This window comes from Rana temporaria, chromosome 1 (assembly GCF_905171775.1).
Source record: "Rana temporaria chromosome 1, aRanTem1.1, whole genome shotgun sequence".
Classification (NCBI taxonomy): domain Eukaryota; kingdom Metazoa; phylum Chordata; class Amphibia; order Anura; family Ranidae; genus Rana; species Rana temporaria.
In genome coordinates this window covers 439,840,868-439,855,177 of record NC_053489.1, presented here as the reverse complement: position 1 = coordinate 439,855,177, position 14,310 = coordinate 439,840,868, and the positions used below count along the sequence as shown (strand labels likewise).

General features: G+C 38.1%; 1 protein-coding gene across 5 annotated transcripts in view; it reads left to right on the top strand.

Annotated features, from left to right (window-relative positions):
* WDFY3 (WD repeat and FYVE domain containing 3) overlaps positions 1-14,310 on the top strand; it is a 365,507-nt gene that overhangs the window by 203,253 nt on the left and 147,944 nt on the right. For all 5 annotated transcript variants that reach the window (XM_040326535.1, XM_040326529.1, XM_040326514.1 and 2 more), the window contains 4 exons: positions 2,622-2,734; positions 8,869-9,100; positions 12,436-12,536; positions 12,935-13,153. In XM_040326535.1, the coding sequence (XP_040182469.1) occupies positions 2,622-2,734; positions 8,869-9,100; positions 12,436-12,536; positions 12,935-13,153 (665 nt within the window). The remainder of the gene's footprint in view (positions 1-2,621; positions 2,735-8,868; positions 9,101-12,435; positions 12,537-12,934; positions 13,154-14,310) is intronic.

The window sequence follows — 14,310 nt, the reverse complement described above, 5'->3', positions numbered from 1 at the left end:
ATTTTGATATTTTTTTAATATTTTTTACTTTTTGCTATAATATCCCCCAAAAAAAAAAAAAATATATATATATATATATATATATATATATATATATATATATATATATATATATATATATATATATATATATTATATTTCGTCAGTTTAGGCCGATACGTATTCTTCTACATATTTTTCGTTAAAAAAAATCGCAATAAGCGTTTGGTTTGCGCAAAAGTTATAGCGTCTACAAAATAGGGGATAGTTTTATGGCATTTTTATTAATATTTTTTTTTACTAGTAATGGCGGCGATCTGTGAATTATATCGGTACTGCGACCTTATATCGGACACTTTTTGGGACCATTGGCATTTTTATAGCGATCAGTGCTGTAAAAATGTCACTGGCAGGCAAGGGGTTAACACTAGGGGGCGATCAAGGGGTTAATTATGTTCCCTCATTGTGTTCTAACTGAAGGGCGGGGTGGGACTGACTAGGGGAAATGACTGATCGCTGTTCATACATTGTATGAACATACGATCAGTAATTTCTCCCCCTGAAAGAACCGGGAGCTGTGTGTTTACAACACATCTCTCCCGGTTCTCGCTCTGTCACAAGCGATCGCGGGTCCCCTGGCCCCCCTTGTGGCCGCAATGCAAAATCACGTTCTACTACGTGATTTTGCGCAGCCGAGTCAACCTGCTGCTGTAAAACTACAATGGGCGGTCGGCAAGCGGTTAAAGACCACATCGGAAGTGCAGGGAACCACATAGAATACATAGAATTTAAAGGGATGCATTTTTCTAGAGCTTTTCTTGTGCTAAAGGTTCTGATAATGGTTGGCAATAAGTTCATATTCATTTAAATTCATGATATTAATTAAAAAGTTGAATATAATAAAATTCTATATAAACATATATACCATATATAGTCAAATATAAGCCGACTTTTTGTTGTGCTGAAAAAGCCCCCCTCGGCTTATACTCGAGTATCCCACTGTGTCATGCTGCAGTCGGCGGCCGTCCTTTGTAACAAAGCCCTGCCTGCTCCTCATCTCCGATAGACTGAACACTGATATAATGCTGGGTTCAGTGTTCCATCTATCATGGACGAGGAGGAGGCGGGGCTTTGTTACGATGGACAGCCGACGACTGCAGCATGACACAGGGATACTCGATCATGGCTGAGGAGGAGGCAGGGCTTTGTTACAATGGACGGCCGCCGACTGCAGCATGACACAGCGGAGGAGCAAAGATAAATGAGTGAGGGCACAGTGAGGCTGCAGATGGGCACAGTGAGACTGCAAATGGGCATTGTTGACCCTCTTTTCCACTTACAGTAGCTGCTGCATTTCCCACCCTAGGCTTATACTCGAGTCAATACGTTTTCCCAGATCTGTGTGGTAAAATTAGGTGCCTCGGCTTATTCGCAAGTATATACGGTATATATATTTTGTAAAAACTGTAATTTTCCGTTTCAGCCAAGTGCATCCTGAAATTTCGGTTTTGGCACCAAAATTTAAATTCGGTGCACCTCTGCCGTTATCCTCTTAGATATTCCTGCAGTTCATTGCTTGGATTTGTAGGTCCTTGCAAATTGTTTTCCTTAATATTGTAAATCTCTGACAGGAGAAAATCTCTTGTAGTATCCTAGGGTACCCAGGATACTTTAAAGTGTTACAAAACCCAGGACCCTACCTGTGTATATCAGTCTTGTGACTTCTAGCAGTGTCCAGCCAAGCACTGGTTAAAGCTTGTAGGAGGAGTTTTCTGACTCTCCTATGAGACTGCAAGACCCCTGACTCTGTCTGGACAGTGCTGATTGGCCCTGTGCTGATCACATGCACTCCTCCAAAAAAAGAGAAAACCTCTCTAGCAAAACACACACCAACTGAGCATGTGCAGCCCGACTCTATAGGCTCTGTGTTATCAGGTAATTATCGGGACAGTGGAAGAAGGGGAGGATCAGAGAAGACAGGATCAAACGGCTTTTTTACAAAATGTGGAGGCTTAACCCCTTAGGTTCCACAGTCTGTATAACAAGCATGCTTTAGTGCATATACAGACTGATTTTACTGTTGTGGGTTTAGCAACATTTTAAGGCTGACCAAACATTATACGGTTTTCTTTGATTTGCTTTTGATTTACCTGCATATAAATTTAAAGTGTTTGTTTAGGTTTAACTTCATATTATATGGCTTTGGTAAATCTAAAGGAAAATTTGACAAGAAAATTGTGTATTGTATGGCCAGCCTAAGGTGTGTTAACTGGGTAAGGCAGCCATTATGTATGGGGCACATTATGGTAACACAAGATTTTTGGCTGATCACTTTTGGAGGGGAAACTTTAATTCTAAGTTATGAACCTGTATGCCCATGTACTAAGCAAGCACTGGAGAGATCACCTGTGCGTATGGTCACTTGCAACTACTTTTACATTAAGCAAAACTGCCTATTCTTTCTGCAATTTGTTCAATTAATGGCTCGAGTCATTTTCCTTCAGAGCTTTATTTTTTCTGAGCTAATCATGCAGAGATTTTTCAGCATGTCAGACCAATGTGATCAATGCTGCAAATGAACTTGGTTCTAAAACAAGCGTTTGTCTTCATTCCTGTTTGCTTCTTTTTTTTTGTTCTTTTAGAGAGTTCCTCCGTCTTGGAAACCCTTTGAACTGTGCAGCTTGGGACAAGCGATTATTGAAACAGTACAGAGTACACAAGCCTAGTTCTCTCAGCTATGAACCAGAAATGAGAAGTAAGGAGGTTTAATAAAATATCTGTCTTAAAGTGTGTTTTTTTTTTTTTAAGTTCTATGCATAGTGCTGTGTATTCTACAAAAATAATGAGACCTAACTATAGTAGTTCCTAACTCTGCCCCGGAGTTTTGGGTTTTTCACTGACCTTTGCAAGGTCCAGCATCCACTAATTCATTATTTACACAACATAGATTAAAAAAATCCAACAGTGAGAACCTGAGATATATAAGAAGCTGTTAGGTGCTAACAGCTTTTCTAAAATGCTGAACTATCAGTTTTGGGTGGACTAACTAGACTTAAAGGAGTTGTAAAGGAAAAAAAAATTTTTGCTGAAATGACTGTTTACAGACATAATAGTTAACTGATTCCTTTTAAAAATGATTGAAAATAGATACAAATCAATCATATAATGTACCTGCAGTTTCGTTTTTGCATGTTGTTTCCTGCTTCTGTGATGTACAGAGCCACAGAGCCAATACAGGGCAGTGATGGTTTGGAAAACGAAACTGATTGGTGCTGTGGGGTTTTAGACACACAGTAATCCCACCTCCTTGATTAGTGACCACAGAGAGAAAGCTCCCAGTACTGTGGTTATCAGGAAACAGACAACCAGGAAATGTGGAGATCAGAGAAGAATTACAGCAACTTGAGAGCAAAAATGAACAACGAGGACATGAAAACAGCACTGCATTAAGGTAAAGGAAGCTATTAAGATAAAAAAAAAATTCCTTTACAAACCCTTTAAGCTGGCCATACATGGTTGGAATATATCGTTCGATGTGCTCGATCGGTCAACATTCGAATTGTTAGTGGGCTAATTTCAGTTTTTAAAATGCAAATTTGTACGTCAAAAAAACAAACCAACGTGTCAGTTTTTTTGCTTTGAAACAAAAGATTTTCGAATCATTAGCAGTGGAATTGATCGAAAACTCTTTGAACAAATCTACAGCTCATGTTTGTGTTAACTATTTTTTTTATTTATTTTTAATGATTTTCTAACCGTGTATGACCAACTTAACTAGCTAGTCTCCTGGTAGATATAAACGACACACATTTATTGCAGCCCTGTAGTCATTATGGTGGTTCTAATGGAACCCCCAAACATTAAATATATATTTTTTAGCAGAGAATCTAGCAGCCAAGTAAACCGGAAGTAACGTTGCTTCCGTGTTTACATTCAGGAGACTGGAACAAAACCATTTCCGGCTTCGTTCCAGTTTGTCTCTAGGTGCCGGAAGTGGCGCATCGCAGATCGGGTCTCCCGTCTGACAGACGTGAGTGAGGAAAATCCGATAACCGTCTCTCCTTGTTTACATCGCAATCAGCCGTGATTGGACACGGCTGATCACGTGGTAAAGAGTCTCCGTCAGAGACTCTTTACCTAGATCGGTGTTACGGGGTGTCAGACTGACACCCTGCAACAACGATCCCCACAATGCGCGCCCCCGGGGGTGTGCAGCGGCTCAATATCCTGAGGACGTCATATGACGTCCAGTCAGGATATTGAAACCACTTTGCCGCCGTCAATTTGTAATAGGGCGGGCAACAAGTGGTTAAACAAACATCCAAAAGGATTTAAAAAACATTAATAAAGCTAATGGAAGAACCATAGTGAATACGCTTCCAGGGTAGTTGATATAATCGTAGCAAAATTGTCCTGGAGGTAAGGTTCAACACTTGCGGTAATGTGCATTCAATTGGAAGATAGAAGGACTTGACATGTTTCGCGTGTACCCACGCTTCTTCAAAAGCCTTGTTAAGTGAGCTATGCAGAGGATTTTTTTTTTTTTTAAACAAACAATTATAATCAAAATATACACAAAATGGTATTCACTATATGCATGCAGACCAACAATGCACAAACAATAGATGAAAGGGAATATGCACTTTTTGTTGTGAAGATGTTATTTGACTATAGAATGCTTATTGGGAAGGGTCTGCCTTGCGGAAAGAATGTCCTTGCCCTGCTAGGTTTTAGCTACAGAAATCTGGCACTGTTGTATATATTCGGTGTTGACCCTTTTTATGGTTAAATTGGCTTTAAAAATATGTTGCAGTGAGTTTGTAATTTCTTTTTTTTTTCAGTATTTTTCAATAAATGACCAAGATCATAATGTGTGCCCACCAATGTGGTGTTAATATGCTTCTTTCTGGTTACTAGAAATTGTAAAATATTTCTGCTTTTATCGTATGGATATTTTAATCAAGCGCTCCCTGTGTTTTTCATTCCTCCCCTGCTTTAAATTGCGTATTTTGTTTTCAGCTTCCAAAGTTTGAACAACTGTCAGGTCAGCTCGTCTGTTCCAAAATGACAGTTTAGCCACAGATAAGATGGAAATACAATCTGTTTGAGTATTTCCACTCCTGAGTCTTCCCACACACTCGCGGCCCACTTTTCCTACATGCTGCTCTGACATATTGATGACGAGGATATATTCTGTGTCTTTCCATTCAGCATAGCTTGGATGACGTTCTACTGATGCTGCCCCAAACGTTTTAATTAGGGCTGCTAAAGCTGACTCTGTATTTACTAATTCAAAGGATCATTTAACCAAGTCCTCAAAATGACTTTCCATGGGTTAAATGTTGAATTTTAGGGGAGCTTACAGTGAGTAATTGACCAGCAATTGTCCTTTTAATTTGCACAAAGTTATTCTACTAATTGTATTGTGCATTTAGTTAGGATTATATGTAGACACTAAATATATTGACACGTTGGAATGGAAAACTGAAAAGGAACATGTTCTCTAGTTACACGAACACTGCAGCATACTAATCGCTTGAATAACAATCTAAAAGGAGAACCAAATACGATGCTGTGCATACTGGGCCTTCATGTTTCAAGGGGATGTATGGTGGTTAGCCGTTTTAGTTTAGTTTTAGTTTTTTTTATGGTCGTACTATAACATTTCTAAAAATATTGTTTTGTCAGATAATATAAAATGGTGCATATGCATTTTTTGTATTGTTCTTTTCAGCCAACGGATAAAGCCTTTTCACATTTTGTAGCCATTCTTCTGAAAAGCAGAGCTGCAATCTACACAGACCTGGGAATGAATCAAAACAGTGACTCTAGTGTACACAGTGTATACAATTTTGATCCTAAATACACACACTAGAAATCAAGAAAAGAAAAAACTGTGTTCACTTCTATTGTCTAAATTGCTCTAAAATCAATGGCTATTACTGATCTAAAGTCCGCATAAGACTCCATTTTACTCCAACCTGAAAGTTAAGTCATAAGTGGTAGCATAAAGTAAAAGATAACTTTGCTACAGGGACCACAGTTCCAGCTTCTTATTAAAGGCTGGTCACATGACCAAATGGTTAAAGTGGTTGTAAACCCTTACATATACCCAGTGAAGTGACTGGCCTCCGGTGATGCACAAGGAGGAAACAATTCCTTCTAGCTGTACCTGTTTATCTGCTGTCCTCTTTTCTCTACAGTCTTCCAAAACGCACAGATCAAAGGATTATTTTCAGGTCTAGCAGTCAAGGGGCAGGAATCTGACATCACACTGCACAATATAGAGCACAGAGCTGGGTGTAATCTGAGACCTGAGTGAGGGAAGGAACACACCCCCTTCTACACACTGATGTAAATAAATATACCCTGCTAAGGCTGTGAGTCATCCACTGTGTGCTGGAGGGGGGAAAACCTGTCTCACATGAGGCTGGGCTATTGTGTAGGATTAGAGTTCTCTGTGACTCGTGCAGATATAGAGGGGAGAAATCGGAGGGGAACCACACTTGGTGGTTTGGATTCAGGCAAGTACACACTATAGAAGAATATGCTTTGGTAATTTTTCATGTGTGAGGTATACAACCACTTTGAGCATTGTTTGAGTGATCTCTACTTAAGGTAAGGATTGAGCAATCGGTGGCTCTGTTTGAACGGTAACTCTCCCATTCAGTGATCACATAAGTAACGATTTGTTATCTGATTATATAATTGACTAATATGGAATTTCAAAGTGTCAGTTTCTGCAGCTAAGAGAAGTATTTCAGAATTCTGTTGGCATTTATGACTTTAAAGTCAACCTGTGCTTTGACTGTGCAGGACCAATCAGATTGCCTTCTTTACTTTCCCTTACTGGGCTGTGGGTTGCAAATAGGGCATTTCCTGTTTACACTCCAAATGTGACATGGAGCTTACATAGTGCTGTTAATGGACCCCCCCCCCCCCCCATGTGACCACATTGAGTGCCCAAGTGGCTTGTTACCCTGCAGCAGCAATTTAACATGGCAGGAAAGGGTGTGAGCCTTTTTTCTAGGAGTGCCAGGCATTTCACTTTTCACCCCTAGTAGCAAAATGGAGCAGCAAGGGCACTGAAAGAGTGTGCAGCTGGGGAGGACGAAACTTAAAAGGCAAAGCAAAGGGTCATTTTAAAGTGTCAGGGTAGGAACTATAGTGCAGGTTTTATTTTTTAAGATTCTGGTTCTATGCCAGTTTTTCCATGTAGGTTTGGGAATAGGTCATGGGCTTTAGTCACAAAAGTTTTTGTACAATAGCTGAAAGACCAAGTGCAGTCATGTACAGCAGTCTTAAAGTGCTTGTAAAGCCTAATCATGTTTTAACCTTAATGCTTTTCCTGCAAAAAGCCTGCAAAAAAAAAATGTCCCAGTAGCATTATCACCCCCTTCCCAAATAACTAACGCAAGTCCTCACATGATCCAGCGCTGTTACCAACTGTAGCGGCTCTCTGCTCTCTCACAGGCTTTGTTGAGACAACGGGAGCCATTGGATATTGTTGCTGTCAATCCATTCCTGTGAGAAGAGAGCGAGGGGAGGGGCCAAGCCACACTGTGTGTGTCAATAGACATGAACGGCTAGGGACCCCAGAAGAGTAAATCCGGGTAGAACATGTTTTGGTTTAAAAAAAAAAAAAAGAAAAGCCAGTGCAACCACTTTAATTTTAAAGTTTGGTTTACCAGCTGATGAAGGAATTTATTGCTGCTCATATATCCTTTATAGACTTCAACTGTGAGTAATAAATGGGAGGGAAATGTCAGAATACATCATTGTTTTATCACCACTACATCCCAAACTTTTGAAGCTTGTATATTATTATTGTGAACAAGCAGTCTCTCTATCGGGCTGGAACAAAGAATGAAATAAAACTCTATTTTCTTCCAATTTATTTTACAAGTGTGTGTGTGTGTGTGTATGTGTGTATATATATATATATATATATATATATATATATATATATATATATATATATAATTAGCTGAATACCCGGTGTTGCCCGGTCTTCCTATCTTAACCTTTTGGGGAGGAAAATCATAGTAATATAAATATACCCATCTTTTATATAAGGGTGTAGGTAAGGGTTAATTTAACTGTCATATATTTTTATTTGGCATATAAGTAATATGTGTACCAGGTATTATTGCAATATCTCCAGGCGTACAGAAGTTATGTGGGAACATACATTTCCCATTGATTTGCATGGGACTTTAAACAAAAACCCAGACCCTCACAAATGGGGGTAGTTAAGGGATAAATTAACTATCCTATAGTTTAAGTGGACATATACCGTATTTATCGGCGTATAACACGCACAGGCGTATAACACGCACCCTAACTTTAAGAGGGAAGTTTCAGTAAAAAAATTATTCCATAGCCCCCTGCGTATAACACGCAGGCACAGTTTACCCTCTATTTTTAGGGTAAAAAAGTGAGTGATATACGCCAACAAATACAGTAAGTAACATGTGACCAAGTGTTATCGAAATATCTACAGCCATTTGGAAGTTATGAAGTAACATGTATTTCCCATAGAGTTGAATGGGACTTTAAAGGAAAACCCCGACCATGGCAAATGGGGGTGGGTAAGGGTTAAACCACCTATCCTATGTCTGTTGCTGACATATAAGTAACATGTGTGCCAAGTTTCATGTTAATATCTTTAGCCGTTTGGACGTGATGCTGGAACATACATACACACGTTGAGTTTTATATATATATAGATATATATATGTTTGTGTGTGTGTATATGTATATGTGTATATATATATATATATATATATATATATATATACACATACATATGAATACATTGCGCAAATATGGCTTTAAGTGCTTTGCTTTTAAATTTGACAAACCTGTTTTGTTTTGGATGTCTCTCAGGTAGCATGATCATGTCAACAGAGGGTCTGGGCTCTGACAGCGTGTTTTGCGTGGGAGACGATAAACACTACCGGATAAGCCGGAGCTTGGTAAAATCAGCAGAAGGAAGCACAGTGCCCCTGACAAGAGTAAAGTGCCTGGTTTCTATGACAACGCCGCATGACATTAGACTTCACGGATCATCAGTCACTCCCGCCTTTGTGGAATTTGACACTTCTCTAGAAGGCTTTGGGTAATTTTTTTTTTTTTTCCAGTAACTGTTTGAATGATAAAAAAGTTATGATAGCAGTCTCTGAGCAAGAGCTTTGGAATAAAAATGTAGAGCGAAGTATGGTGTAGTAAGTTAGTTGGCCTACACTGTGGTGTCTAACACACGCCAGACATCCCTTATGCAAATTTGGAAGTTTAAACTTCTTCTATTTTACATGCTTTTTCATACATTGTAGTACATGTAGGCATAATTTGGTGTGTATTCTGCCGTTGGTTTAGCACATGTCTATATAAAACAATTATAAAAATGCAAACCCTGCAATAAGACCTCTGTTTTTCTAATACAAAAAAATGCAACAGAGTCTTTAAAGTGTACGTATAACCAATATATATATATTTTTTTTTTCATTTGAATGGACATGCAACAGAAAGTGAGAAAAAGTACTGCATCTCCAAAGTTGGCAGTCGATACCCTTCTTCTTTTTTTTTTTCTTTAATAGGGTAATTTTTATTGTAAAAATTATTCAATAGTACCACAGAGAAACCATCAAGCAGTGGCCGATGGGTGACTTTATTACATAAACAAAAGTAAACCAATAAAGTGCATGACATTGTGCCTTACATGGTACGACCATAAACGAGCATATGCTCCAGCTGTTACACAAACATGAACATTACACAACCCTTATCTAAGGAATTGACATGGTCACATTATCAGAAACAATAAATGTCATAATTTAGGACTTTGGGAACCCTTAGCCCAATAGATACGGAACATGACACTTAAACAGGTGATGAAACATTTGTTGGTTCTGTACATGTCAACCATGGTTCCAAGAATTTTAGAATTTTTTTTAAGACAACCCCTATGCTTATATGTCAATTCTTCCCTTTTCAGAAGAAAATTAACAGTAACTCCACCTTTGTGAAAAGGTGGGAGGGGAAAATGAGAGCCATTTTTGCAGTAATAATTTGTGTGGTAAATATAGAGCCCTAGTCCACAACAGGCTAAAATCTTCTGGAAGAGCTTCTTTTGGGATGATGCCCATTTAGCGTCTGTGGGGACTTTGGCAAAAGAAATACTGTTAAGCATCTGAAAAATTGTGGACCAGTAGTGGTGAAGTTTGAGGCAATAATAAATCCCTTTTTAGACCTTTTTTTAAAACTGTTTTTTTGTGGTCAAAACTGTAAAATTTCCTCCTTGCTTTCTGTCCCATGGACAAAAGGGTGAAACTTCATAGCACAGAAACACATAAAAGAACGGACAGAGGTTTGAATGCTTCACCATGCTATATAAAATAGGGAAGTAAAGTTTTTCGTATACAGACTCTTTTTAAATGTCATTGGATCGTGCATGCTTAAAGCTGAACTCAAGCTTTACTGTCTTTCACAATTTTAGGGGCCCCTTTTAGTTCTCAGTTCATTCAATCCTGAAGGTTCCGCTTCATATGTAGGCATTCTTGTAGCTTCCTGTTTTAAGAAAGCTAGGTACAGCACCCTGCTGGTCTTTGTCACCATCATTGTAAGCTCAGAGACCTAGTGATGTCATTGGATTTATAATTAAACAAAAAAATTAAAAAACCTGCAAGGAAATGGCATAATGTGCTAGTATGCATTGTATGCATTGCATACGCTTAGCACATTATGAAATACTCACCTTGGAACAAAGCTCTCCAGCTCTGTACTGTCACCGCTTAGAGGGCTGACATCTTCCCCCTGTCTATCTTCCGTGTACACACGCTCTGGCTATGTGATTGGCCCGGAGCTGCGATGACCTCATTCCTGCTCATGCGTGCGAGAGCCCTCGGTTTCGGCATGAAGCTCTAAAGTTCCGGCAAGGCTGCGCTGGTGACTTAACTGGCTGCATCCACGGTGAATATCTCCTAAACGGTGCATGTTTAGGAGACATTTATTTTCCCTACAGTTAAGCATTATTATAGGCTTACCTGTAGGTAAAAATGACCAAGCGGGCTTTACTACTGCTTTAACTATGTAATAAATATACGTTTTATTTGATCATTTCATTGACGTGTTGATGGGGGGAGGAAGGTAGGAAACATATAGGCAGATTACACTTCAGCATACATTTTTTAAATAAATGATACATTCCATGTTACAATAATAGTTTGCTGAATTACAGCCTTCTGTATTCAATAAGGGCTGTGTCTGCTCCACCTCACAGATTAAATACTATGACTCAAAGATCTTTCAGCAGTTAAAGTCTTTACAAACTTCTGACCAACACACCTGCTTTGAAAGTAGCACTTGCAGAAACCTTTGAGCTTGGCAAACATTCTACGACAGGTTAAGGAAGCTTTGGATCTTAGTTGCCCAATTTGTTTTTAAGTTTTCTCCTCCTTGTTCGATATGACAGGGTCAATTGAATAACGTGACTCTTACTGACCAGATTGACTATATAGGAAAGATTTTCTCTTGGTAAAAGATGGCCAATTTGATCTAAAGTTGAATCTCTACTACAGTTTGATGCATGATGGTCGTGTTCAAGGTTGACTTCACAGATGATGAAAACCCATTTGTCTACCAAAGTCTAAATTTACAGCTACAACAATTATGGCTCCATTCCCCACACTGCTCGTGTGAACGAGTCTTTTGAATCAGTAGGAGGAAAAGGCAAGATCGTTTATTGAAATGTGATTAATTACATTTACAAACCGCATACCTGAGTATAAAATTTGAAAGTTACACAATGTAATCTTTAAGTTTTATAGCACCAAAATATAAAAAATAAACCTATATTATAAATGAGCCTAAAGTCCAAATATTGATAACTTTGCTGAAATAGGCTTTCTCCAGAACTGAATGGCATTGCTTCATTGACATTTCTTGTCTTCCTCCGAGGGCTAGTTTATATGAGGTATCAAAGCAAACCAAAGTATCAGAGAAGCCATGACTTGTTTGATGTTTATAATTTAGAAAATGGATAAGCATGTTAGAACAATGTAACAGTGAATCTAAAGTCCACCACTACCCTTAGGTCTTCAGTTGCGTTACCAAAACTAGAGGCTGCTTTGCTACATGTTCTTTTTATTTATTTTCAATTTTTTTTCAGCATCGGCTCCATTTTAATATGCAGTTTATTTATTTTTTCTACCTTTTTTTTTTTGTCAGTACATTTCGTATAACCCTTCTTTATTGAATATTTATTGTAAAGGATCATAGCTATTATAACTCATAGGTACCTATTCATTAATAATTTGCTGAAGGATATCTCTTGGTTTCTTTACTCATGTAGGAAAAAGCTGTTAAACTTTTTTTCCTGTTGGCTTTGCTAAATAACAATGCTTATTATTTTATTGGTTCAGGAATTTTTAAAATGTGTTTTTCCTTTTTATATAGGTGTCTTTTCCTGCCAAGTTTGGCTCCTCACAATGCACCAACTAGTAATGCAGTTACCACAGGTCTTATTGATGGAGCTGTTGTCAGTGGCATTGGAACAGGTATGAAACTGTTTCTAAAAATATGTGAATATTAAAGCCTAATTCTAGCCAAAACTTTTTTTTGATTTATTATTATTTTGGATTGAGCGGGGAAGGACCAGGTAGCAAGTGTTATGTCAGATCTCATGGGGTCAGAGATGGCTACAAAAAAATGTTTTTATTATGTAGAGTAGGATGGGTTTAGAACAGCAGTTGCCTACATTTTTTTGTTATATTTATGCCAGGTCCACTTTAATTTTACAAATTTGTTAACTTTCTGGAATGTCTTCATTTTCATTTATGTATTGCTGTATGAGTGGTGCAGTTTATATATAATTGTTTGAAGCTGTGCAATTGGTTTTCTACAAACATGTAAACTGTGATTCAAGATCAATAAAACATATGCTTTATTTTTGTAGGTGAAAGACTTTTCCCTCCGCCTTCAGGTTTAACCTATTCCACCTGGTTTTGTATTGAGCATTTTAGCACAGCGCCAAATAATCACCCTGTTAGACTTCTTACTGTTGTAAGACGAGCAAACTCCTCTGAGCATCACTACATATGTCTTGCCATTGTCCTCTCAGCAAAAGATAAATCCCTCATCGTGTCGACTAAGGAGGAACTTCTTCAGAACTATGGTAAATATCCAGCTCTTTTAAAAGATGTTGGGTTACTTAACATTGTTGTAATGTGCCCCAATGGGCTGCAAATAAAATATTTATTTGGCATGGGAAATCACCGATATTGGATCAGATCTGTCTATATTTTGTTCTATTAGGAAAGTCATCTGTTAATGTTATTTCTGTTGCATGGCTAAAATTTGTTCTCAAAGGCTTTTGTGCTGATTACATTGTATAAATAAAAAGATTGATTATTTTCTTTTGCCAGGAAATGTCATAAGTTTAATTCGTCTGACTTCAGTAAATAAATGTATTGTCTGTACAAAACTACACCAAGTTTTGTACAGGAAAAAATGTATTTACTCTTACACAGTCGGAATTTCCAACCAACAAATGTTTGATGTGAGCTTTTAGTCGGATATACCGACCGTGTATAGGCTCCATCGGACATTTGCTGTCTGAATTTCCGACCACAAATGTTTTAGAGCTGGTTCTCAATTTTTCCGACAACAAAAGTTCTTGTCGGAAATTCCGATCGTCTCTATGCAATTCCGACGCACACAAATCCTACGCATGCTCAGAATCATTAAACTTGATTTTTCTCGGCTCGTCGTAGTGTTTTACGTGACCACGTTTTTGACGTTTGGAATTTATGACAACATTTGTGTGATTGGCAAATTTTGCCAATCTAAAGCCAGAAGTAAAGATTTTTTGAATAGTAACCATCAAAGAAATTGCCGAATGGAGGAAAATGTCAGTTAGCAAAATGTATAATTGTGATGGTTATAATGTGATTTTTTTTTTTTTTATATATCAGACTTAAAAGGGGGACTTTTACAGAAACGGTGTAATAAAATGCATGGTAACAGCTATTTTTACACTACTTATTGCTGCCATTTTGCAACAGTCTGTTAAAGTTCCCTTTTTTTTAACCCACTCACCTTTCTGTTTATTTTCTGGCATGGTTTTTACAGCTTTATATTTTGCTGCTGTAGACCTCAGTCATAAAACAGGATATTCGGGTGGCTTGGATTTGCTGTTTGTTATAAATCGTTCACCTAAAAAAGCCATAGTAAATAAACAGGCCACAGGTGGGCTACACAAAAATTAAGGTATGGTGACCCCTTTGGAACAGGATCCACCCAGAAGTTGGCTCTGTAAAGACCATGACATTT